The sequence below is a fragment of the Lutra lutra genome, chromosome 9 (assembly GCF_902655055.1).
Source record: "Lutra lutra chromosome 9, mLutLut1.2, whole genome shotgun sequence".
Taxonomy (NCBI): Eukaryota; Metazoa; Chordata; class Mammalia; order Carnivora; family Mustelidae; genus Lutra; species Lutra lutra.
Window position 1 is genome coordinate 104,749,090 of NC_062286.1, and position 27,567 is coordinate 104,776,656.

At 39.0% G+C, this 27,567-nt stretch overlaps 1 protein-coding gene across 8 annotated transcripts in view; it reads right to left on the minus strand.

Moving 5' to 3' along the window:
* Window positions 1–5,360: 5,360 nt before the first annotated feature.
* Window positions 5,361–27,567, minus strand: part of NDUFAF5 (NADH:ubiquinone oxidoreductase complex assembly factor 5) — a 30,701-nt gene continuing 8,494 nt past the window's right edge. Inside the window, exons 4-12 of one of the 8 annotated variants that reach the window (XR_007129903.1) lie at window positions 25,354–25,401; window positions 24,137–24,240; window positions 22,098–22,137; window positions 19,157–19,354; window positions 13,077–13,137; window positions 9,278–9,338; window positions 8,483–8,579; window positions 6,105–6,188; window positions 5,708–5,757 (exon numbers count right to left, since the gene is read on the minus strand). Coding sequence is in view for 4 of the 8 variants with exons in the window: in XM_047744194.1 (XP_047600150.1) it covers window positions 5,384–5,476; window positions 5,675–5,757; window positions 6,105–6,188; window positions 13,077–13,137; window positions 19,157–19,354; window positions 22,098–22,137; window positions 24,137–24,240; window positions 25,354–25,401 (711 nt within the window). In the remaining 4 variants the exon portion in view is untranslated. Of the gene's footprint in view, window positions 5,477–5,674; window positions 5,758–6,104; window positions 6,200–8,482; window positions 8,580–9,167; window positions 9,339–13,076; window positions 13,138–19,156; window positions 19,355–22,097; window positions 22,138–24,136; window positions 24,241–25,353; window positions 25,402–27,567 lie in introns of those variants that run through there. The other 7 variants (XM_047744194.1, XR_007129901.1, XM_047744197.1 and 4 more) reach the window with 7 other exon arrangements.

The window sequence follows — 27,567 nt, forward strand, 5'->3', positions numbered from 1 at the left end:
AAAAAAACAGAGAATAACCCAAAGTCTCCCAGCGCCCACAGATGGAAGCCCTGTTAGACTGTCAACTAAAAACAGCGAATTGGAAGCCTAGCACAAGAGACTCAAAGGAGAACCAATTGGTTAAGGGAACCAATAAAACCCAATGCATTTTACTGCAAAGGAGAGTCCTTTTCCCAAAACCTTGCTCCTCTTTCCTACCTTACACACTAGTCTAGAAACCTTCTAATCTGAATTCTAATAGATCAGAAAGTAGAATGGATTCAATAAAGTCCATTTTTGCTGAGCTGATGAAATTGACAAGTGGCAGTAAATTTAAAAAGTGTTGGATAAGAGACAAACCACATCATTCCAATGTCGGAATAAGCAATACAGTACAACTTGAGTTTATGATAATAACTGTGGAGTTATAAAGAAATGGTTATGTCCTACACACCATTCAAGAATGTGACACATTTTGGACTTATTATTGCTTAAACATTTTTCTAGATATGTTTCCTCAGGCAAGAGAAACAAAAGGAAAAATAAACCACTGGGACTATACGAAAATAAGAAGCTTGCACAAGAAGGAAACCATGAACAAAATGAAAAGGAAACTTACTAAAAGGAGAAGACAGTTACAAATGATACAACTGATAAGGAGTTAATATCCAGAAACATATAAAGAACTTATACAACTTAATACCAAAAACCTCCAAACAATCCAATTAAAACATGGGCAGAGGAACCAAACAGATATTTTTCCAAAGACATACAGATGGCTAAGAGCCACATGAAATATATGTTCAACATCACTCATCAAGAGAAATACAAATCAAAACCACAATGAACTGTCACCTGCACCTATCAGAATGGCTAGAGTCAAAGAGGTAAGAAATAACAATTGTTGGCCAGGATGGGGAGTAAAAGGAACACTCATATGCTATCAGTGGGAAATACAAATTGGGCCAGCCACTGTGGAAAACACTGAAAGTTCCTCAAAAAATTAAAAATACCACATTATCCAGTAATTCCACTACTGGGCATTTACCCCCCAAAAAACAAAAACACGAATTAAAAAAAATATATATGCATCCCTATGTATATTGCAGTGTTATTTTATTTATTTGAAAGAGAGATAAAGAGGGAGAAAGAACAAGTGCACACACAAGCAGGGGGAGGAGCAGAGGGAGAGGGACAAGTAGACTCTCCAGTGAACAGGGAGCCCGGGGCTCAATCCCAGGACCCCAGCATCATGACCTGATCTGGAGGTAGACACTTAACTGAGTCACCCGGGTGACCCTATTGCAGTGTTATTTATTATAGCCAAGAAGCAACCCAAGCGTAGATCAATAGATGAATGGATCAAGAGATGGTATTTATATACATATATACAATGGAATGTTATTCATAGAAGAATGAATTCTTGCCATTTGCAACAACATGGATGGACCTTGAGGGTATTAAGCTAAGTGAAATAAATCAGGTAGAGAAAGACAAATACTATATGATTTCAAGTGTAAGTTGAATCTAAAAAAACAAAGAAACAAAAACAGAAACAGACCCATAAATACAGAGAACAGATAGTTTCCAGAGGGGAGGGGGATGGGAGTAGGCAAAACGGGCAAAGGGGACTGGGAGATACAGTCTTCCAGTTATGGAATGAATAAATCTTGGGAATGAAATGTACAGCATAAGAAACATAATTAATGGTATTGTGATAGCATTGTATGGTAATAGATGGTAGCTACACTTATGGTGAGTACAACATAACATAAACTTGTCAAATCACTATATTGTACACGAGAAATTAATGTAATGTGTCAACTATACTTCAATTTTTAAAAATAATAAATTTTTAAAAATAAAGTATTGTTACTTAAAAAGAATGAGATCTTAATCACTTGGAAAACACAGCTATTCAGAAAAATGAATTGCCTGAGGTTTTCAAACAATTAAAGCTTGATAGATACTTCAAGCAGATATTAACTAAAAAAATAATTTTACTACTGTCACTCAGGTTAAACAAAAAGTATCCTCAATTAGTTGTGCTAGTTTTTCTTTCCTTTGTTTAAGCCATGATCTTATTTATTTATTTATTTATTTATTTTTAAAGATTTTATTTATTTATTTGACAGAGAGAAATCACAAGTAAGCAGAGAGGCAGGCAGAGAGAGAGGAGGAAGCAGGCTCCCCGCCGAGCAGAAAGCCCGATGTGGGGCTCGAACCCAGGACCTGGGATCATGACCTGAGCCGAAGGCAGCGGCTTAACCCACTGAGCCACCCAGGCGCCCCGATGATCTTATTTATTTTTTAAATAGCCCAGGGTAGACTCCTTCCCAGGTTACCCTACCATCCATGTATCCATAACCAGCATGAAATAAACAGGTAATATTCTTGGTAAGAAACTTCAAATTTCACAGAAAGATAAAAAAAAATGAAAAGTACAAGTCTCCTTCCTGGCTTCTGGCCACCTCCTGCACCCGACATTCAAACCTGACAGATGCACACACACTGAGTTCCTCAGTCCCAGTCCTCAGCAATAAGCACTTCACAAGTTTGTATGCATTCCTCAAAAAACAAATAATGCATACAAAATACATGTCCTTTAGGAAATATAGTCACCATAGTATATCTGTTCCTCAGTCATCAGTTTGCAATTTTAACAATAGGGTTTTTTGTTATTTTTCTCTTCTCCCTTCAAATTCTGAAAATTAAGCTTAAAAACTTGACCAAACTTTACTTCCTGAATATTATTTTCCTGTGTTAAAAACAAAATAAAATAAGAGTTAAAAAGAGTATCCCAGTTTCTATACTATAACTCTATAAGAAAGGATGAAACCCAAATTTGTATCAACATGGTTGGGACTGGAGGAGATTATGCTGAGTGAAATAAGTCAAGCAGAGAAAGTCAATTATTATATGGTTTCACTTACTTGTGGAGCATAAGAAATAACATGGAGGACATGAGAAGAAGGAAAGGAAAAATGGGGGGGGGGATTCGGAGGGGGAAATGAAGCACAAGAGACTGTGGACTCTGAGAAACAAACTGAGGGTTTTGGAGGGGAGGGAGGTGTGAGGTTGGGTGAGCCTGGTGATGGGTATTGTGGAGGGCACGTATTGCATAGAGCACTGGGTGTGGCGCATAAACAATGAATCTTGGAACACTGATAAAATAAATTAGCCTGGGACAAGGGTGAAAAGCAGGCATAATATGGTTAAAAAAAAAAAAAAGAGTATCCCAGTTTCTAATACTGATATATTTCCTACCCAAAGACAGCAAGAATAGGTATTCCTTTTTCTCCTATAAAACCTTGGTTTTTAACTGTAACTTAAGTTTTTTAAAGGGCACACTTTCCCCCATAATTTAATTCAATTCAAAATGTAATTGAGTATCTACTATGTGCAAAGCACTATGCTGTGGACAAGGCAGATTGTGCCCCTACCCAGGAATAGCTTGGTGCCAGTGTGGTCAAGGGAAGGAAGGCAGGGGGAGATAAACACTGTAATAACTTAACTAAGGCTGAAGAGGGGGCTGGGGCCCGTGCCTGGTGAAACGGTGAATTGTAAAGGACAGCAATGGCTCTCCACCGCCTGGTGAATGAGACTCAGTTCTCACCATTTTTTTTTTTTTAAATATGGTTAGTTTTGTGCCTTATTCCATATGAACTGGCACAGACCTTTCTCTGCTGGGTTTATTTCACCTGGCATTTACCAGTGAGGATGAAGTTTTAAAACACCTGCTCAGGGTCCCACAGTTAGAAAGCTGTCAGCACTCCTCCCTAACTCCCTAACTCAACTTGGAGCAATGGAAGTTGCCACTCACTCTTCCCAGCCTCCTCCCTGCTTCCTCATCACCATCTTCTTCCCTCCATTCTAAGTTGTCTGAGCCTGACTGCTTCCACATGATGGTGATCCCCACTAGATGATAATGCGACAGTGGGCCTGGATTAGAATAATAGTGTCAAAGGCCTGAAATGACAAAGAAAAGTCAAACAACAAAGAGCATTTTTCATCACTGTGCAGATACTTTCACACAGGATTTTTCTTCTGTAATTCTTTAAAATGGTCCCTTCTTACCTAAGGTAGCAAGGGGTATAAAACCTTAGGGTCTTACCCAGATCATGAAGGCAAAAAAGAAATGACTGAATTCAGATGCTTTAAAAAAAAATGGTGAGGAAAGATTCAATAAAGGTCCACACTTTCCTGAAGTATAAAACTATGTAATAGCTCTGGAGAGACATATAACCCTATACTGTCTTCACAACAAAGATGACAGTGTGACAAATAATTTAGCTTGAATAACTTAGTCATCATAAAAACTGTTTTTATTCCAAATGATCCATAACTCTAGATACTCAATCAACTTGTCTTCCTCTCATCTCCATAGCTATCGCCCTCTCATGGCAATAACAAAAGATCAGGAGAAAAAGGTACAAAATATCAGTGTGAGCAATGTCTTTCCATGAAATCAGCATTTATAAATGTGAACATATTTGTAGATTTTTTCATTGAAATATCTTCCTGCTTTTGGCTGAATCTGTAAACAAGACATTCGAATCACCAGATAACAGTATCCATATGAAAACAGAAACCACATTAAAACTGAAAGGGTTGGGCGCCTGGGTGGCTCAGTGGGTTAAAGCCTCTGCCTTGGGTTCGGGTCGTGATCCCAGGGTCCTAGGATCGAGCCTCAGCGGGGAGCCTGCTTCCCCCTCTCTCTGTCTGTCTCTCTGCCTACTTGTGATCTCTCTCTGTCAAATAAATAAATAAGGGGACGCCTGGGTGGCTCAGTTGGTTAAGCAGCTGACTTCGGCTCAGGTCATGATCCCAGCGTCCTGGGATCAAGTCCCACATCGGGCTCCTTGCTTGGCGGGGAGCCTGCTTCTCCCTCTGCCTCTGCCTGCCATTCTGTCTGCCTGTGCTCGCTCGCTCTCCTCTCTCTCTGACAAATAAATAAAATCTTTAAAAATAAATAAATAAATAAATAAATAAATAAGATCTTTAAAAAAAAAAAAAAACAAAACTGAAAGGGTTACCAAATGTAGATGAGGATTAGGTTATTCTAATTACTACAAGTCTGATAGTACATTGCTGATAGATCGCTTCTTGCTTCAAAATATAATACGTTTATTTTTTTATTTTATTTTATTTTATTTTTTTTGACAGAGAGATCACAAGCAGGCAGAGAGGCAGGCAGAGAGAGAGAGGAGGAAGCAGGCTCCCCGAGAGAGCAGAGAGCCCGATGCGGGGCTCGATCCCAGGACTCCGAGATCATGACCTGAGCCGAAGGCAGCGGCTTAACCCACTGAGCCACCCAGGCGCCCCGAAAATGTAATACGTTTAAATGTGAAAGTCATCCAACTTTGATGAAAATTCTGGACTACATTAACATTGAATAAAATATTTATTGTGACTTTTTCCCCTGTGACATAAGATTGTTTATCTTTCCCAGTTCTCCAAATGACACAGTGGCTGAACCTCTTTCAGCTGGTCTTGCCTGAAAATAATGAAAGATTAAAGATATTAGAAATAGATATGCAGCTCTACATGAAATCCCTTAATGCCATATTTTTTTTTAGATTTTTAAAAAATTTATTTATTTGACCATCATATATTTTTTTTAAACCCACCCTATGTAAATAAAAAGTGAAAACATGAACTCACTGAGAGAAATGATTTGTCTTAATAATATTACCTGTGAATCGTGGTATTTCCATCCTATCATGTAATAGATCTGATACGTGGCAGGTACTGAACCATCTTCATTTTTGTACATTTCTATAAAGACAAATAATGGTTATAATCTGAAAAAAATGGAAATAGGAAGAAAAAAATCTGTTCAGTAAAAGTCATGTCTCTGAAGAGAAATGGATATTGGGATATTTGGAGGACTTTGAGAATGCCTTACATGAAAAATCCTCAACGCTGAGAAGCTGACAGAAATACAGTTAAGGGCTGTTTGGAAAAAGGATATGGAACTACAAGATCTGTGTTCTGAAAGGAAGGACAAAAAATCTGATGCCTCAACGGGAAAGGAAAAAGTACTGGCAACTTTAAGGGATAAACCCGGCAGGGCACACGTTCCTCAGTGAGGCGAGGGTGGGAATGATGGCCCGCTCGCTTACCTCTGTATACCGCTGCGGCTGCCAGCATCGTGTCTCGGTGCAGCAGGCCTTTTCTATTCCAAGCACAGTTACTCTCACCCATACCTAAAAATACACTACAGGCAGTTTTAGATAATACCGCCAACAGCTGAGCTGCTCAAAGCACAATTTTAACCTCACATGCAACAGTGTACCCATCCCCATTCCCTAATAGGTTTTAGCTAGACTCCTTAGTGACTCTAAGGCAAAAACTACTTGAAGTTTCTGGATATTCAGACCAGAGAAGTCAAATTTCAGGAGGCAAGTCCCATAAGCACACCTTACTTGCTAACAGTGGTCAGGTGGGCAAAAGCAAGGCAACTGACCCTCCAGGTGAATCACAAGGAGTTGCAAGTACCTTTCCAAGGATGCCACCTTTCATGCCCCTTTTAGATGTTCTTCAGAGGACAGAGCGCTGCTACAATGCCTCACTCCCTCTAAGCCATAAATGTCTGACTGTGAAACTTGGGAGAGGGCTCTGAAATTCATTAGACAGTATCAAAACTACAATGTGTTTTCAGATTTTACAATATTTTCTTACTCCCAGATTAGGAAGAAATTATGTACATTCTTTACAGGGGCACTTTTCCTAATGTTTTAAAATTTAGACTTCTGGGACACCTGGGTGGCTCAGTTGATTAAGTATCTGACCGTAATTTCAGCTCCGGTCTTAATCTCAGGATTGTGAGTTCAAGCCCCACATTTAAGCCAAGTCCAGTTTGGAGCCTACATACATATATACATACATAAAATTTTAGACTTTTTTAAAAAAAAAGATTATTTATTTGTCAGAGAGAGAGAGAGCACACACAAATAGGAACAGCAGACAGAGGGAAAAGCAGACTTCCCACTGAGTAAGGAACCCATTGTGGGACTCGATTCCAGGACCCTGGGATCAAGACCTGAGCTGAAGGCCAATGCTTAGTCCACTGAGCCACCGAGGCATCCCTAGACTTCTTTTCTTCAAGTTGATAGCTAAAAGCTAGGATTGATATTTTTCTACAATGAGTGCTGTGTATTTAATTTTTTTATGCACATACTTAAAATTCCACTGAAAGGCCACATTTTAAACTAGTCCAAAAAATTAAAACAAATTTCCAAAGTAAAAATCCTTTACATTTATTCTCTATATACCATACCATCAAAAATCAGTTCTTACTTTTGTTTTTCTCCTTTCACAAAAAGGCCCCAACAAACTTCCCAATATCAATTGTTCTTTAGAAGTTTTCAATGGCTTTATTAAAAACAATCAACAAATCAGCTCTAAAAGTGAACCTTTTTTTCTCCAATCCCAAAAGGTTCCTATTATTCCTTAAAATAATGATTCTCTGATACTAAAAGCAATGTCCAGCATCCTGTGAGTACAACAGCCCCAATTCATGAAACAACAGACATATGAACTAGACTGTCATGAAGAAAACAGCAGATCGAATTCTTACTGTCACGACAACGCAGCTATGACCTTAGACCAATTGCTATGGGTCTTCTAAGTGGCCAGACCAGATGATCTCTGAAGGCTTCCATAGCTAACATTAGAGACCTATTACATAATCTGATTTAAAAACATTCTCCTACACTGTGAGTACCAACCATATCAAGTGACTAGAGGTAAACTGGAAGCTGGATTGAAAGACTCTAAGTTGATGACGGCTGTGGTGCTTTCATTCCTGCTCACCTTCCCAGTGTCATGACTTACTACACATTAGATATAGGCAATACCAGTGGAAAACAGGTTTAATTTATTTAATGTAAATACTTAATACACGAGGATGGGGGGGAATGCTTAATACACTAGAAATTCTAAAATGCCTCTTAAATAATTGGTATTAGATATACTAATTAAGATGATCAGGCATAGTGTTCTCTCTGAGAAAGAAATTCAAGAACACTACTGCATAACACAGTCAGTAACTCTGAGGCTAGAGGAGCACACCCTTGCCTCACAAGAGAAGCAAACCACCATACCAAACTTCCTTTCTCCACATGGTAGCAGTGTGGTGTGGTGCAGAAAGTCTAGACTTTGGGATCATAATCCCAGTTCTGATCCTTAAGTAATCTCGGGCAACGTCACTTAACTCTAATTATAAACTCAGTTTTATCATCTTCAAAATGGAATGACAGCACTTCATAATGCATCATGGTAGACCTTTACTGAAGACAACCTGGGAAACACATTTAGGAATTTCTGACCAGCTCTGGGTTTTGGGATAACAGAAAAATCCTGGAAGCAAGTGACTGTTACAGACTCTCACAGTGTTTTTAAGGTTAAGTTCAACTGCTAGTATAAAAATCTAGTCTATTCTGCTTTAGGAGGAACAATACTGAGTATTGTCTTTAAAAAACAAACAAACTGAACTTACCTTAAAACTACTGTGAAAGCCTCCAAAACTTTTCATGCATTCATCAGCTGATACACACTTGTTTTGTAAAATTATGTCAACATTCTGGACTTTTTTTCTGTGAATTAATAACAATGGCAGCTCAAATGAGAAACACTACAACATCAAGAAAAAGTATAACAATATAAAATACCAAAAACCAATCTGAAGGTAACACCATCTTCCGGTAGGCAAAGCAACATACCTGGAAGTAGTCACCCAAGCTCCTCCCCTCCTCCATTCATCCCTGGACTACTCTTCTTCCCATCTCAGCTGCCTCTGACCTTTTAAAGGCAGAGTGGTTGAGATTTCAGAACCTGAGTTAGGCTGCTACACTGGACTTAAATCCTGTCTCTATCACTTATATCACCTTGCGCAAGTTACTTAATTTCTCTCTGTGCCTCAGTTTACTCATGTGTAACATGAGAAATGAACTATATTTTTTTTTTTTTAAAGATTTTATTTATTTATTTGACAGAGAGAGATCACAAGCAGGCAGAGAGGCAGGCAGAGAGACAGGAGGAAGCAGGCTCCCCGCTGAGCAGAGAGCCCGATGCAGAACTCGATCCCAGGACTCCGAGATCATGACCTGAGCCAAAGGCAGCGGCCCAACCCGCTGAGCCACCCAGGTGCCCCGAGAAATGAACTATATTAGTTCTAGTCTTACCTTTCTCATAGAGTATGCCTTATAAACAATGCTGGAGGATGAGTTTTTTAACACAGTGATCTGACAGTCACTCTTCTGCATGAAATTTTCCCCCACAGTACCAGGCTCACCTGATAAAATCTGGAAGCCTCTGGTGGACTATGCTGCATCACTTCCCATCATCTCTCCATTCTACATATTCAAGCAATAGAGAATTACTGTAGAGTTTCTTAATTAGGAAAGTGAAGGAAGTTGTGTATCCTCTCGCATCTCCATGATTTTACACAGACCATTCCCTTGGCTTGGAAGGCAATGTCCCAAACCTGTACCCACTGACTCACTTTCCTGGCAAACTCATTTTAGCTTAGGTCCTGTCTCTTTTACAAAAGCATCCCTGACACCTTAAGCAAATTTAGGGATTCTGTTTTTCCCTATACTTTAAACCACAATTATCTCATTTTACAGTTAAATGGCGATCTCTCTCTATTTTGGTGTCTCTACTAGAGAACATGCTCCCTGAAATTAGGAACTATGTAATTTCATCACTGGCTCCACAGTTGGCACATGGTAGGTAGACGTTCAATAAATGGTAGGGGAATGAATATAAAATCAACCATGTACTGTTCATATCTACTTTGTTAAATACCACTTCTACAAGTTATCTTTATATAATTCTTCTTAATTCTCCTAAGGATAAGAGACTCAAAAACTAAAATATATGATTTATGTAAAAGGCTTAACAGTAAAAAAAAAAGAGAAGCACTGGCAAAGCCTCTTAAGGTAAATAGTAGGCAACGGGTCCCCGAAATAAATGACCATTTAAAACCTGTGGGGGAAGCAGCGGTTCTCAACTGGATAGTGGCATGAGGCAACCTTCTGAGGGGCTGGAAATGTTCTAGTCCTTGTCTGGATAGTGATTAAAAATACAAGCAACTATACAGGTAAGATCAGAGCATTATACTATGCTAACTTCAACAACAAAAAAATTGCGCACAGGGGGGCCTGGGTGGCTCAGTGGGTTAGGCCGCTGCCTTCGGCTCAGGTCATGATCTCAGAGTCCTGGGATCGAGCCCCGCATCGGGCTCTCTGCTCAGCGGGGAGCCTGCTTCCTCCTCTCTCTCTGCCTGCCTCTCTGCCTGCTTGTGATCTGTCTAATAAATAAATAAAATCTTTAAAAAAAAAATGCGCACAGATTAAGTAGGCAGTATTGGACTTCGGATCCAGATCCAGTGTGACCATGAACAAGATACTTAACTTCTCAATGTCTCTATTTGCTCATTTGTAAAATTAGGATATCAGAAAATGTCACAGAACTTCACCCAGCACAGAGTAAGTTCTGTATTTTTAAATCAGTGGGTAGTAACCTTTTCCAGCTGATGCATCTAATTTCTAGTCTCTTTCTTGCTTCTCTCTTGAAATCAATCATGAGCACAGCATTTATTATATAGCAGAATAAAAAAAAATGCTGCATTTGGGAAATACTTTTATCATTAGAGTCTGAATGATACATCATCAGCCCACCACCACTGGCCTTTGGATGAAGGGGCTCCATGATTATATCATAGGAAGCTAAGTGTTTGGGGCAGTGCCTGGGAAGGGATGTGTGATTGATCATAGATCCAATCCTTGAAGCACACATGCTATTAATTTAATCCCTGTATTAAATTATAATAAACAAAGGGTGACTACAGTAGTAAGTTTTTAGCTACATATCTTTCTCCTTGTAAAGCCAACAGAAGTACCATACTCAGAGGAGGCTGGATGATGGGTAAAATGGACTGTTATAAAGGGGTAGCCAAAAGAAGTAGAGTTGGATAAGAGAGTGCCAGAACAGGAATCAAGAAGGCAAGAGTTTGGCACCTAATTCTGCCACTAACAGGCAAGTGTTCCTTTTGGGCCTCATATTCATTCCTCACTTGTAATACAGGCATTAAGTAGTTACCAGAGGACTACCGAGAGAAGCAACTCAATAGCATTGAAGAAAAACTATGTATCTGTAAACAACAGCAAGGTATTTAGTCTTACAAACCTCTTGCTTAAATCATCTTATCATTTTTCAGGATCCAGATTAAGGTTGCCCTAGGTAAGCACAGTTCTGGCTTTAACAAACATACCTTTAATCGCTTCAGCTTCCCTCATTTATCAAAACTGCCTATGCCATTTGTTTAATAAAAAGTCAAAGCTCATAATTTCTTAGGCAAGTTGAAGCTCTCTTTGGAGAAAATCAATTCTCCAGCAACGCCCTCTTTGGCAGATGTGTATGTCAGAGTGCCTTACCTCTTTCAGAATTAGGAGGTAAGGATTTGCATCCCTGTTGTTCCTCTGAGCCTCTTCCAGGCCATTTTTTTCTCTAACTTGTTAAAAACCCTTGCCCTGCTGAGACTCACACTATTTGGCCAACACCTTCTCCCACTCCTGCATGCTGTGACACAGACATCAGGCTCCCAGTCCCTCTTCTCATTACTGGAGGGTTGGCACCTGGTTCAGGTCCCATCTGTACCCCAAGTCCTGCCACCACCTTAGGTTACTTCAGTTTTAACAATCACCAGTACCATGGTTTCCAAGATTCTTTAGTCTCCCCACCACCGATGGATCTCCATTACTCTGCCTCTGCCATCATTCAGTAATACGTCCAGACACGTCCTTCTACACGGTCACTGTCTATTAGGTTCCTAACGGCTCAGAATCTGGCCGTGTTCTCTTCTCACTTCATGCTCTCTTCTCACTTCATGCTCTTGTTCCAGGCAATTGCTTCAAATACCACCAATTCACAAATGACTCATGATATTTTAACCAGGCAATCACCTCCTCTAAAATGGCACACCCACACACATAGCCACCTACTTGACATCTCCTCTTAGACATTTCACAAGCACTTCAAACCCAAAATACCCACATGTGAACTCAAGAGGTGTCCCTGCCTGTACTTGGTGTTCTTCTACTGTTTTCTCTGTCAGTGAAGGGGCACCATCTGTCTGGTTATGTGAGCCAGAAACTTAGCAGTTATGTTTGAAATAGCTCTCTCCATGCACCCACAGGTAATCCATCAGCAAGGACAGCCAAATTTACATCCTAATTATCTCTAGAATCCATTCACTTCTCTCAAATCTCCATGGCCACCACCTTAGTCTAAGCTGCCATCATTTCTCAATAAGCTTTACAGCAATGAGTCTCCCCTACTAGTTGATCTGCCAATCCATTTCATCCAAAATGCAAATCTGGAATCATGACACCCCCCCCCATTCCATTAAATGCCTCAAAGGGGTTTTAAGATAAAGACAATCTCAAAAGGGACAAAAGGTCCCCATTTACTCACTAATTTCATTATTTAATGCTCTTTTTAGTCCCTGTACTCCAGTCAAAATGCCCTGCTTTTAGTACCTGCCATGCTTTTTCTTGCCACAGAGCCTTTGCACCTGCTATTCTCCCTGCCTGCAACTCACTTCCCTCCCCTCTTCACCTAGTTAACTCACCATCATTTTTTAGAGCACAATCACCACTTCCTCAGACGTGACTTCATTGATTCTCTCCCATTAGGGTTTATCCCTTTAATAAACCCCAAACCTACACTAGCCCAACTACCCCGCTTTCTTGTGCCTAGACCTGAGCTGCCAACTGTTGTTGGAGAAAGTCACTGATGTGCTCTACCAGCCTCAGATTCACCCTTCAAGAAAGTCCTGCTCTCTTTTTAGAAGCAGTCACAGCACTATGCACTTCCACTTAGTAGCACTCATCACAATTCTAATTTAACATTTATCTTTATGGCAGCTGTGTGATGTCTGCCTCATCTATTTATTTTATAAGCTCCATGAAGACAGTCTGCGCTCTCCTCACCAACGTATCCATAGTGCTTAGCCCCAGTACCTGCCATTGAGTCTGCTCTCAAAATGACTCTCGAATAGATATTAAACATTCTTTAAAGGGTGTTACCTTGTAAATCTTCCATCAATTCAAACATCCCAGGATAGTTAACTTGAATTTCATCAGTATCCTATTTAAAAAGAAAAAGGAATATTCATTTGGCATTCATCATAAAAGACCCAGATTTGAAAACAGGCCACAGAGATTACCGAGACCAGTTTCTCATGGTAAACAGTAATGTTCTTTATAATAATCTTCACAGGGGCACCTGGGTGGCTCAGTTTAAGCCTCTGCCTTTGGCTCAGGTCATGATCTCAGGGTCCTGGGATTGAGCCCCACAACGGGCTCCCAGCTCCATGGGGAGTCTGCTTCCCCGTCTCTGTCTGCCTGCCTCTCTGCCTACTTGTGACCTCTCTCTCTGTCAAATTAAAAAAAAAAAAATAAAAATCTATAATAATCTTCACAGATGTCATCTGGTTTATGCTTGATATAGGAAAATGTCAAATTGCAGAATAAATACTCACTATTCTAAGAGAAATCTTCCTAAAACTCCATCAACCCAGTTCAGTTCTCTCCCTGGAAACAACACAGAACAAATCTATTTTGTATCTGCAAACCATCACCCTCTTCTTCAAGTCTTTGAAATTTTCCAGGACACTGTAGGTTTTAGAAGGAGGAATTAATCTTCTGGACAAAATTTATAGATTTATAAATCCTAACACAACTTTACTGTGTTACTAAGTACATCGTCAGTATCAGTGTCTTAAAATGTGGCACCCAGGGCACCTGGGTCATTCAGTCATTAAACGTCCAGATCTTGGTTTCAGCTAAGGTTGTGAACTCAGGGTCATGAGACTGAGTTCCACATTGGGCTCTGTGCTCAATTCACAGTCTGCTTGGGGTTCTTTCTCTTTCCCCACCTTCCCTGTCTCTAAAATATCTTAAAAAAAAAAAAAAAAAAGTGGCACCCCAAATCAAGACAAATAGGGTCATCTCCCAAGATGTTTCCAATCTGCTTCTAGTAATGCAGCCATACTATACTGCTCACTTGGGAGATAGGCACAACACTGGAACATTTCTCAAATGGACTTCTGGGCAATTATGTTTCATTCTTTCTGAAGCCTGAAACAAGAGTTTACTGTTGGTAAAGTGGCTGAGACTGATGCTCCCCAAATAACCTGGTGCTCCTTGATACTTCCCAGACCCCAGAAGGCATTTTTTCTGGCCTACCACAGCAAAAGGAAAGGAAAGAGCAAGGTAATAAAGAACTAGTGAGGCTTTTCCAGGCATCCCTTTTGCTGTGGTAACCTAAGAAGATGCCAAGGCCAGGTGGCACGACTACAGGATGGAGAAAAGCTGCCCAACCAGTACAGGGCTGTGATGTGATAAAATGCTGTGTTAAGCACAAAGATCTAGAAGTTTGTCTATATTGGAAATTGGCTCCCAAATACTGGACACATACTTTTTATTTTTTTTCCAAGTTTGGTATCAAAATGCTGCATGTATCTCAAACTTTATCTTATTTACACTAACCACTTTTGAAGTGTCTAGATCTTTGCATGTTTTGTAACTTTACCTAATGTGTTCATTATTCCTCCTTTTTTTTGGACTTTAACGTTGAACAGAATCAAGATAGAGCCCAAAGAACACTTATCAAAAACATCCATTCTAGGAGTGCCTGGGTGGCTTAGTCAGTTAAGTGTCTGCCTTCGGCTCAGGTCATGATCCCAGGGTCCCAGGATCGAGTCCTGCGTCAGGCTCCCTGATTCTTATATTGTTGATGGGGCATATAAATTGATGCTACATTTGGAAAGTCATCTGACCCTATCTGTCAAAATTTCAGTGTAGAGCTTCTTTGACCCAGCAATTCCATTGCTAGAAATTGACCTGACAGATATGCCAAAATTATGTGAAAGGAAATTCACTGCATTGAATTAGAATTGAAATAGCAACAAAACAACAACGAGAAACCAAAAAGCTAGCTGTAAATAATCTAAATGTCCATTAATGGAGAAATAGATATGTGTAGGGGGAGATCTCCAAGATATGCTATTTAACTAGGGCACATGGGTGGCTCAGTCAGTGAAGCGACTGTCTTTGGCTCATGTCATTCCCAGGGTTCTGGGGTCGAGCCCTATATCATGCTCCCTGCTCAGTGGGGAGTCTGCTTCTCCTCTCTCTCTGCTCCTCTCTCTGTCAAATAAATAAATAAATCTTAGAAAAAAAATATGCTATTAACTAAAAAGAAACCTAAGAGTACTTATAGAAAAAAAAGCAACCAAGTATACATATTGTTGTAAATATATGTTTAAATGACATAACTGTGTAGCAGTGTGTAATGAAAAATTGTTCTGAAAGGATATACACACAACAATGGTCATCTTTGGGGTGAGGGTCCAGGTATCAGAAGTTAGGAGGAGGAGACTTCTTTTACTTTAGACCTGCTCTGTTTATCTCATTTTATCTATACATTTTAAAAAAAATTCTTTTCTTGTTAACACATGCATTGCAATGTTGTATGTGCACTTTTTAATAAGACCATCTCTGGGTAGTCACTTTCTTCTCTGTTTTTCTACCTTAGGAAACTATTTTTTAATAGGAAATCATAAGATCAGGGTACCTGGGTGGCTCAGTGGGTTAAAACCTGCCTTCAGCTCAGGTCATGATCCCAGGGTTCTGGGATCAAGCCCCGTATCTGGCTCTTTGCTCAGCGGGGAGCCTGCTTCCTCCTCTTTGCCTGTCTCTCCGCCTAACTCTGATCTCTGTCTGTCAAATAACTAAAAAAAGTCTTAAAAAAAAATCATAAGATTAAAAACAAAATTCCTTCCAGCCTGAAACGTAACCATTAAGCAAGATCCGTCAAAAACAATCTTTCAATGAAACTAAAAGCACTAGCTCCATCTCAATCCAAAGAATACTACAATTGCTTTGTCAAAGTCCTTATTCAAATTAAGATGGACCCTATCTGCTGTTTCCTCCTAATATATTAGTCTGGCAACTCTATTCTAAAAGGAAATGAGCCTCATTCAGAATGTCCACTAACTCTGAAAATAATTCATTATGAAAGTCACATAAATGTAAACAGGCAAATCTTGAATTCATGTTAAAAATAAAAAACCCACTGCAGTATAAAAATGATATACCTAATGTTGTATGCACCATAAACCTGTGTAACGGATTTTATTAGCTGTTTGGGATGAGATATTTTAGACAATGAACTATGATATAATGTTAATACAACATATTAGACACAGTGTAAATGTACCAAGGAACAAATATGTATATATTTATTATTAAATTTGCAACTTTCTTAAATTTTGTAAACCACAAAGAAGATTCTACACCAATATTTTTGTATTATCTTATTGAGTTATTCAGCTCATTTTTTAGAGAAGAATACAGAAGGTATTTCAATAGATTTCCCAACTAACAGAAATGTAGTATTTTAAGGGCTATGTTAGGTTAAACATTTTTAGTAGAAAATTTTAAAATTTTATTTATTTATCTATGGAGCATGCGTGTGCTAGTCGGGTGGGGCAGGGGAGAGAATCTCAAGCAGACTCTGCACTGAGCACAGAGCCCAATCTCACGACCCCAAGATCCTGAACCTGAGCCAACATCAAGTTGAACGCTTAACTGACGGAGCCACCCAGGGCTCCAGCAGAAATTTTTCTAAAATGCACAGTCCACTTTACAACATAGAAAACTGCAAGAAGGCACACCTTCGGGGGTCCACAAAGTCAAAAGTTAAAACTATTCTCCCCCCGCCAAAACTATTCTTATAATAATACTAAGATGCTATTTGGCTTTTTCACCTCTCAATCTCTCATGAGTACAACGGATTTTTCATAAGTTACGTGATATGATACTTTAATAGTCTTATGACTGCAGAAGAAGGATGAGAATTTAGCACTTTTATTATGTCATACATTTAAGAAATTTGTAAAAATGTAAAGCAATAACATTCTCCTAAATTTTTCTTTTGGAAAATAGTTTCATAGTTTTTTTATGTTAACACATAATAGGTACACTATGTTAGTTTTAAACATATTAGTAAATACTAAAATTCAGTTTTAATTTCTAATTTGGTTAATATTGATAGATATAACCCACATAACTAAAGATCTCTAAGGTCCCAATAATTTTAAGTGTGTAGCATGGTCCTAAAAGCAAAATTTTGAGAACTGTTTCTTAAAGGAGAGAGCTAAGATTTGCGGGGATTAAAGGCAAATAACAAACTGCCACTTTATATATACAGTTTAATGTTTACAAAATATGTTTGTTATTGTTTATATAATTAAAAAGTGTTGAAAAATACACAGTGATCCCTCTTGTACAACTGCCTGTGCTTGCCAGTGTTTGCTTTAATTACAAAGCAGAACCCTCACATGAGGCAGAGCTTTTCCCTTTCCAGCTGCCAACAGCTGTTGTCTGCTGACTCAGGTCATTAGCAGTTTACAAAAGACACAGCTGTGAAATCTTGAGGGTTGCTATCATTTCCTAGCCTACTGTCTCCTCCCTTCTTGAGGCCCCTTTCCAACTTCAGAGACCCTACTGGTCTATGGTTTATGCTCTGTGCTTTCTACCCAAACAAGGAAGGACAGGACAACCTTTTCTTGGTTGGTTGATTTTATGAAATATATTCATATTGAATCTCCTTAAATGGTTATTTCAGTCTTAAGCCTATCATCAATGAGAAGCTTTCTTCGTCAGTAAATTCCCATTTCCTCCAAAATAGAGATGTGTTTAAACCTGAGGGGTTTGGAAATCATAGCAAGTCTACTCAACTGACCTCTGAAGGCAGAGTGACTATCCTTTAGAGTGACTATGCCAGTGAAAGGAGCTGGAAGGGGGTAACTGTCTCTCCAGATAACTCCCTGTTGGAAGCCTTGGATGGCAAAGTACTAGATGTATGAGGAGGGGGAGAGAGGAAGGCAGGAGCAGTATTAATTGAGCATCTACCATGGTCCAGGTATTTCACATCCTTTATCTTAATTCTTTTTTTTTTTTTTTAAGATTTTATTTATTTATTTGACAGAGAGAAATCACAAGTAGGCAGAGAGGCAGACAGAGAGAGAGGAGGAAGCAGGCTCCCTGCTGAGCAGAAAGCCTGATGTGGGGCTCGAACCCAGGACCTGGGATCATGACCTGAGCTGAAGGCAGCGGCTTAACCCACTGAGCCACCCAGGCGCCCCCTTTATCTTAATTCTAATTGCCACCTGAGGTGAGAAACATTTGACTTTCTTAAAAAAAAAAAAAAAAAAAAAAGAATGCTCAAAGAAGTGAATTAAATCTCCCAAATTTCCCTAGCTAGTAAAGGGACAAGATAAGGAACCAAATTATACCTGTCAGACATCTATGCCCCATACCATCACTGTACCATGCTGACTCCATGTTTCTTCTGATAGCCTATAGGTCCTCTTTCCAGATCTCTCTAGCCCTAATGGAGTATAGCCCTCTTTCCTACCATTTTTTTTCCCCCTACTATCTACTGTTGATTTTCTACTGTTGACTGAAAATGCACATACCTTCATTTCTGCCTCATTTCAGTTAAGGGCTGGTGGTAGAGGTAGAGCTGTAAATGCTCCTGCACATCTCCTTTTCTCCATCATCTGAAATGCTGTCTCATATTACGTGCAACTTTGGTTTTAAAGATTCTAATGGAATAGTAAGTCTTAGAAAACAATTTCCTTGTTAACTGAGGTTTGGATTTTTTGAGCTACATTTTCAGACACCAAATACTAAAAGTTTCACTTTCCTACCTTTATCAATCAAGACGTGTTTATACAAACTAAATTTAAAGAGAGAAAAAGTGCAAAAACCTCTCTATGATACCATCAATACCTACGTATTTTTACTTTATTTTTTTTTTTTAAAGATTTTATTTATTTATTTGACAGAGAGAGATCACAAGTAGACAGAGAGGCAGGCAGAGAGAGAGAGAGAGAGGGAAGCAGGCTCCCTGCCGAGCAGAGAGCCCGATGCGGGCCTCGATCCCAGGACCCTGAGATCATGACCTGAGCCGAAGGCAGCGGCTTAACCCACTGAGCCACCCAGGCGCCCCGTATTTTTACTTTAAAATGAGAAGTTGTTTCTGAACTGTGTGATTAATGGGTTAATGAGAATTAATCAACTCTCTTGATAGTTACCACAGTCAGTGTATTAAAGCCAGCTCTCCCAAGCAGATGTCCTAAGTCACTGACAGCAGTGAAAGGAGAAACATGTGGAGAAAATCCTCCTTCCCTTTCTGTTTCTGCCAACTGTAGTGAACATCGAAGTTCATAGAGTGTGTCACCTCCAAACATTGCACCAATAAATACTCCATCTGGTTTTAAAACGTAATGAATCTGTAATAAATACAAGACAACAAAAGTAGTTAGAATTTTATATTAAAAATGTTAGAAGGAGAAAAATGTTAAAAGAACATGCGCTAAATTAATATTTTACAATTACCATTCTTATTTTGTCAAATAATGAGAAAATAAATAACACCTAGGGCAACCAAATGTCAGAAAGGAACTGCAGTGTAATAGTACAAAGATAGGCAATAATTCATTGATAGCATTAATACCTCTAAAATATATTGAATGTTTTCAACTCTTCTAATAATAGACAAAAATTACTTTTATAATGAGAAAATACTGAAAGAAAAAAATTTAAAAGTGTGGTAGATTGCAAAAAATCACAAACCTCTACTGTGCCCTTTACACATCACTCCCATCAAACAACTCCATCAGAAAATGAAGCTATTTCCTCTCTCCCTGAATCTGGGACAGCCTTGTGACTTGCTGCAGCCAAAAGAATGCAGTGCAAGTGGCAGTGTGCCAGGGTCACACCAAAGTTCGAAATGGCCTTACCTGATTCCCTGTGCTGCCACCATGCTGTGAACAAGCCTGAGCTAGCCTGGTGAGGGCTGAGAGGTATGAGCAGAGATCTCTGAGACATCCCAGCTAATGCCACTCTTGAGAGGCCAGCTCTGATCTAGCAACAGATCACAGATACTGGCTTCATGAGCCAAGCCAGACCCAGAAGGATTTCCTAACTAATGCCAACATGAATTCCCACCCCATCCACAAAATCCTGAGCTAAGTAAACTGTTGTTTTAAATTGTTAAGCTGGGGTCGCTTTTTAGCAGAATAAGCTAATTTATACAGAAATTATTATGATTCACATTAACTCAATCAAACATTAGTTTCCTTTAAGGAGAAGTAACTAACTTATTTCCAACTTTTAAACAAAAGCAATTTTTAATTGATAACTCAAGCAAAATAGTGGCTGTAATGGCTTCCAGAATCATAAATGTTTACTCACTGACTCTCTTAGAACTACCATCTGTAACTAGATTTGATGGACTATCCTCAATAATGAGGAATGTTACAGGAAAAGGCAGATTCTGAAGTAAACCCCAAATCGTAGTAGGCTCTCTCACTGAAGTATCCATCTTAAAATTTATATTTAAATTTATGAAGCAATTTCAAAACAGTGTATAAGCAAACCAACTGTAAAATCTTTGCTTTCTTCCCTTCTACCTCTTGGCTTCCTTCTCTTATCCCCAAACTATAATATAGCAGGGACGTAAGATTCAGTCCTCAGCTCTCTGCAGCTTCTCAGAGGGGCTTATCAATTCCCGTGGATTTCATAAGGATGACTTCCAATCACTATCTTTAGTCTGGACATCTTCCCAGAACTCTAAACTCATTTTCATTTGCCTGTGCCATGGCCATTTGTATCTTGGCAAAATCACCCTCCCAACACAACCACCACACACACACAACACTTAATTCTCAAACCCACTCCCCTCTGCAGTTGCTGTATTTCTGTCAGTTACCATTTTCCATTCCCTTTATCTGATCATTACCATTCTTTCCTCTGTTTTTACTAATTACTCTTTCAGGCATCCAGACTCAACTTTAAGGTGAGCTTGGACCCCTCCCTGTCTTTGATCTTCAGATCCAACCAGCAACCAAACTGAATACCCTCTCTTCCTGTTAATTCCTGCCACTGCCACCTAGCTTTAGTTTCTCTCATGTCTGGACCATGGAAACAGTCTCTTTAATTGAACCAAAACTTCTGGCATAAGTTTTCCAAGTAGCAAAATGAAGACATCCTACAGAGTTATTTATTTAATGCACATATAAAACAGGGCACAGCGATTGGCAAACAGTATGTGCTTAAGATGTGGTAGTTACCCTGCCTACCAGCCTTTTAATCATATCACTTTATGATTAAGTGAAGATTTGAAGATTAACTCTTCAAAATTCTCCAGCAGCTCTGAATTGCATAAAGAATGAACTCAAAATTCCTTAATCTGTTACCCAAGTCTCCCTAAATCTGGTCCCAATATGCCCTATCTCCTAGTACATTAATCTCCTAACAGGATTCCTCTCTGTCCCTCATGCTCCTGAGTCTCTTTTACCTCCCACCTACCTACCCTGTGATTCTGCCTTCCTGCCCCAAATCTGACCTATCCTCAAAGGCCCTGCTCAAGTAATTTCTGCTTTTTGAAGTTTTCCGAGGCCACTCCAAGTCACAGTGATCCCCTTCCCTCTTCTGAACACAATGCTTTTTACTTACTCTTCACCAGTTCACTGATAAATGTCAACCAACAAATATACCTCACACTAATTATAAGGTGCAGGGAAGACACAAATATGAAGAAATAGTATCCTCCCCACACAAAACCTATAGGCAATTAAGAAAAGGGACCCACATAGGAAATGTCTTAAATCAATGTGATGTCAATATTATTTTGTCCGAGTTATTTTGTATGACTTTTCATAAATATTTGCTGTCAAATGCTCTACCACTGAGCTATACCCCCTGACTTTTCATAAATATTTGAAACATCTCCATAATTAGATTTCTTGAATTCCTAGACAAGGGAGTCACTCAATGTACTTCTTAATATGCCACAGGGCACCAACTATATCTGGCCCATAGAAGATAATAAATATTTGATTTGGTTCCATTTCCAACTGTCAAAAGTATAAAATGGAAAATATCTGAAGTTTCTGGTAAAAAGTAGAAATATTTAGAAGTTTCTACTAATAAAATAACACAGGCTATTAGAATCAACATTAAGTTTCTTACCTGTTCAAGCGCTCTAGGAAGGTCATTCACCCAGTGTAAACTAGAATATTAATAACATATTGCTTTTAGCTTAATTCATGTAATTAATTGGTATAATTATCACTCCTATAAATAAAAGCCAACAAAAAGATATTAATTTTGAAGTGTGAAGTTGCATATCAAAATTCACTGTTTTCATACAAGTTTTTTTTTATTTTAAGATTTTTATTTACTTATTTGACAGACAGAGATCACAAGTAGGCAGAGAGGTAGGCAGAGAGAGAGAGGGTGAAGCAGGCTCCCTGCTGAGCAGAGAGCCCAATGTGGGGCTCGATCCCAGGACCCTGAGATCATGACTTGAACCGAAGGCAGAGGCTTTAACCCACTGAGCCACCCAGGCGCCCCTCATACAAGTTTTAAAGTAAAAAATATTCCCAGGGGAAAACCTTCCTTCTGTCACACTAGAAAATGTGACAGTACTATAAACACTACAAAGCATTTAGAACTTAATATAGTAAATTTCTTGCATTTTATTTTGCCTCTATTCACCCCCTACCAGTGTGTGGTGATATGTGATGGCAAGAATCACAGTCTCTGTAGAGTATGGTCATACTTTCCTGACCGAAGTGGCATCCTCTTATACTGACTTCCAGGATAGCACTGAATGCCCATTTCAAACCATACTATGTTAAGATCACATTTATCTTTCATAATGCTTTCTAGTAATTATTAGATAGTTTAAAAATGAAGAAGGTCATATCATAAGCTCTATCATACTTATGGGGAAACTGAAAGCAACAGAATTAGGTACTTGCAAAAAGCAAGGAGAAGAGCTAAAACGCATTCTTACTCCCCGCCCAGGGCTCTTTCCCTTAGACCAACATTCTCTATAATGTTTTTCATTTCATGATAGAATGTACTTTTCTAAATTTGCTTAGCATACCTTAAAAAGCATGGAAGAAATTACAAACTCACTGAAGAAAAAGCTAGAGTACGACTCTCCCAGTCTGTCTCCCAGTCTGTCTGGGAATGAGGGGTTCCTGGGAGATAGGCCTTTCAGTGCTAACACTGCCAAAGTCTTAGGTGAACCACAGTGACTGGTGGTTGACCGCTATCAAAAGGGCTGTGCTGGGACGCCTGGATGGCTCAGTTGGTTACGCAGCTGCCTTCAGCTCAGGTCATGGTCCCAGCGTCCTGGGATCGAGTCCCACATCGGGCTCCTTGCTCGGCAGGAAGCCTGCTTCTCCCTCTGACTCTCCCTGCCTCTCTGTCTGCCTGTGCTCGCTCGCTCGCTCTCTCTGACCATAAATAAATAGAGGGCTGTGCTGACATGCAAAGCATGTTGAATTTTTGTAAGAAAATCTGACTATAAAATAAAATAGGGGAAATAAAGTTACACACAAACTATTACTGCTGAGTTGTTTGAGGACAGGATCTCTGTCCGGACTTACTTGTGTATTTCCCCAAAGCATCAAGCTCAGAGCCTCACATATTACAATCTATTCAATAAATATTTATATGTTTGTGTAACATATTTATATGTTTGTGTAACCAATGTGGAGGGGACACGGTAGGAAGCACAAATGGGAAAACATAACCTTAAGGACTATATTTCTGTCTGGAAGAAAAATTGAAGTTGAAGGAAACACTAGCTTTTCCTTATTGGCTGAGATGAGTTTCTAAGACTGCTCTAATATTTGAATGCTGGAGCCAATATACTCTTTCCAAATCCTGCCTCCATCAATACGAATACTAAGTTATGTATTCTGGGGAAGAAACTCTTCTATCACAGATAAGCTTTAGCAAATTGAAAAAAAGTTGTGGAGAAAAAAGTTAAGGTACTACTATACCATATCAATTCCACTAGGGAGCATATAATTCATTATTCTTTGCCAGAGAAATCTTATAGTTTATAACATAAGAAAACTGGTTTGTGACTTAAAAAAAATTATTAAGAATTTACTTCATTATTTTTTCTTTACCCCATAATATTAAAACTCTACATCATAAATTATTTATTTATAACATAAATTTTTAAGAAGTACAAATGGATTACCAACCTTAAACTGCTAACCACCAAGTCAAATGTATTTTCTCTGAAGGGAAGGAACTCTTCATCAGCTAAAATGTTGACAGTAGGAATTTCCATTTCTAAGATATTTTTCTAGTGGTTAAAAAATAAAAATTCAAAATACATTCATATAGAATCTCAGTTACTGATGCAATCATTGTTAAATTTAAGTCAATGTCATATTTACTTGGCAGTTCCTATTCCTTCCAAAAAAAAAAAAAAAAGAGCCACAAAGAAGCTCAAGAAGTATTTCTTTTTTTTTTTAAATATATCTTTTTTTTTTTAATTTATTTGACAGACAGAGATCACAAGTAGGCAGAGAAGCAGGCAGGGACAGAGGAGGAAGCAGGCTGCCTGCCGAGCAGAGAGCCCAATGCGGGGCTCGATCCCAGGAACCTGGGATCATGACCTGAGCCGAAGGCAGATGCTTTAAACCACTGAGCCACCCAGGTGCCCCTCTTTTTTTTTTTTAAGATTATTTATTTATTTGACAGAGAGAGAGAAAGTGTTCAAGGGAGGGAACACAAGCACAGGGAGCAGGAGAGGGAGAAGCAGGCTTCCTGCTGAGCAGGGAGCCAGATGCTGGGCTCAATCCTAAAACCCTTTATTCTTTCTCTCTAATGGCAGTCTGATATATATCAAAAATTTAAAGATGAACATCAATGAATCCATAAATTCTACTACTAGGAATTTATTTCCAGGGAGAAAAAGAAATCAAATGTACCAAGTTGCTTTATATAAGGATGTTCTTTACAGTATTGGTTATTAAGAAAACAGAAATATAGCTGCCATTCAATAGAAATTTAGCTAAATAAACCATGGAATATTCTTATATTGAATACTATATAGCCATTTAAAAAGGTGGAATTTGAGTGTATATGTATCATTTGCTGATATAAAAGAATGATACCCTGTGAAAAACATGGCATGTTACCATTATACTACCTGTATAAAATTATATGTTGGGAGACAGTTATACATCTGCAAAGGTGGAGATCAAAATGTCACCCGTGGGTGCCCCTGAATGGTGGAACCAGGGATGATATTTTCTTTCCCCTTTACATTTCCTGTATTGTTTAATTCTTTATATGTACCGTATATAATCAGGGGGAAAAAAAACCCATTTTCATTTTGAAGGAAATAAAAATAAAAAACTAAAAATAAAACAAAGAGATCAGAAATCATGACTGTTATAAGGGTACCTACCAAAGCATTTTCTGCAATGTCTACTTGGAAAAACTTTCCAACAGTTTCCTGCAATGGAATAAAGTTAATCAGGTAAGACAAAACAAACAAAAAGCCACTGAAAAAACAAAATAACTGCTGAAATTGCTAAAGGATAAAGTGGCAATCATAGAGTCATTTTCAGCTTTGTAAGGGTATTTTTCTGCAATAAAACCAGTATGGTAAACTATTAGCTTTAATAACATATAGGAAGTTACACAGATTTGAATAAATGCAATCATGCCTATATTTAACACATTTAACTATATTTAAAAAATACACAACAGAGGTGTGCGTAATCAACCTCTTCAGTTCATGCCACTGGATTAAGGCTTATGTGTTAACTTTTCCATAGCACAACGGGCTGAGAGTTGGTCTCCGCTCTTGGGCCACAAAAGACCTGGACCTTTCAGTTGTTCATTCAAAGAGTTTACAAAGAGTAAAGAAAGACTTAATAAATGCAGACACTTGGGGAGAAGGGGAACTCACTGGTTTCATTTTTCCCTGTTTCATCTCTCCTTTCTTTCTTCCAAGAGCCCTGAACCATTTCTTTCCCAGAATAACACTTTCCACTATGCTCTTTTCTCCAGATTCTGCTGCCCCCATCATCATCTCTATCAATCTTCCATCTCTGTCTTTGTCTCTTCCCTTACCTTGAAACAGGCATAAGCCTCCTAAACTCTCCTCACCTCTACCTTCTAGTTGTTCTGCTTGCAATCTACAACTCCAATTCTCAATGCTTTTCTCCTCAATTCTTCGTAACCTATTCCAACTTTCACTGCTCTAACAACACTATTTACAAAGATTGTTAACAACCTAATCAACTACAACAGCATGTCTGCTCTCAGTCCTACTTTACTTGACCTCTCTGAATTCCAGCACTGTTGGTGGTCTCCTAGAAACTTCTTCAGTACTTTCTACTCTGCCTCCCCTCCTGATCCTTTCCACTTCATGCACACCCCCTTCTTAAAGAACTTTCTTGGCCACAACTTGGAAAGGGTACCCTATTATTGCCTGGTCACTGCTAACTAGTCAAGTGCAACTGGTGTGCAAGTGAATGTTTAACTACAGGCCTCAAAAAAAAAAAAAAAAAAAAAAAAAAAAAAAAAAAAAAAAAAGCCCCTGAGTTGTAGTGTTTGCCAGTTTCCGTGGTGTAATTCCTCTTCCTTCTCCCACCCTCAGAAACAATTGTGGATGGTTCTTTTCTTTTTTATTTATTTTTTTATTTTTAAAGATTTTATTTATTTATTTGACAGAGAGAGATCACAAGTAGACGGAGAGGCAGGCAGAGAGAGAGAGAGAGGGAAGCAGGCTCCCTGCCGAGCAGAGAGCCCGATGCGGGACTTGATCCCAGGACCCCGAGATCATGACCTGAGCCGAAGGCAGCGGCTTAACCCACTGAGCCACCCAGGCACCCGGATGGTTCTTTTCTATATGCTTCTCAAGTAAGCTTATATTCCCATGGCTTCAGTTATCACCTTGGACAGGCTTCCAAATAAGAACAATAGCCTCCACATAACCTTGTCTCACTTTATCCTCTTGCTAACCTTTGGAGATAGGTATTACTGCTCACATTTTACAGCAACTGAAGTCTGGAGAAGTTGGATAACTGGTCCAACGGTATATAGTCAGTAAGTGGCAGAGCAGAATTTGAAATCCCTAACTGTCCAAGTTCAAGTCAGTGCTCTTAACCTCAACACCCCAATTCCAGTTCTACATTTCCAGCTACCTGTCAGACATTAACGCTAAAAATAGTCCACTGTTACCTCAAACATAACATATTTAAAATGGGAAATTCCCGGGGTCCTTGCCCCCTACACCCCCTGACTTTTTCCGGTCACTGAAGTAGTAACTTCAAAGTTATCTTGCATTTATTCATGCAATATTAACTTAACAGATCTTCACTGCGTATTCTAGGTATTGAGAACTTAGCAGTGACCACAAATGAGCAAGACTATGGCGTTTATATTCTAGTAAGAAAAGAGAGACACCAATTAAACAAACATATATCAGATGCCTATTAATAAATGGAAATAAGCTATGGAAACAGGCAAATACCCAGTGGCAAGTGGGGACCCTATTTTATAGAACAGTCAGGAAAGGCATCTTTGATGAAGAGTCATTTGAACAAAGACCTGAAACAGGTAAGGAAGTAAGCCACCCAGATATCATGAGGAAGAACAGAGAACAACAAGC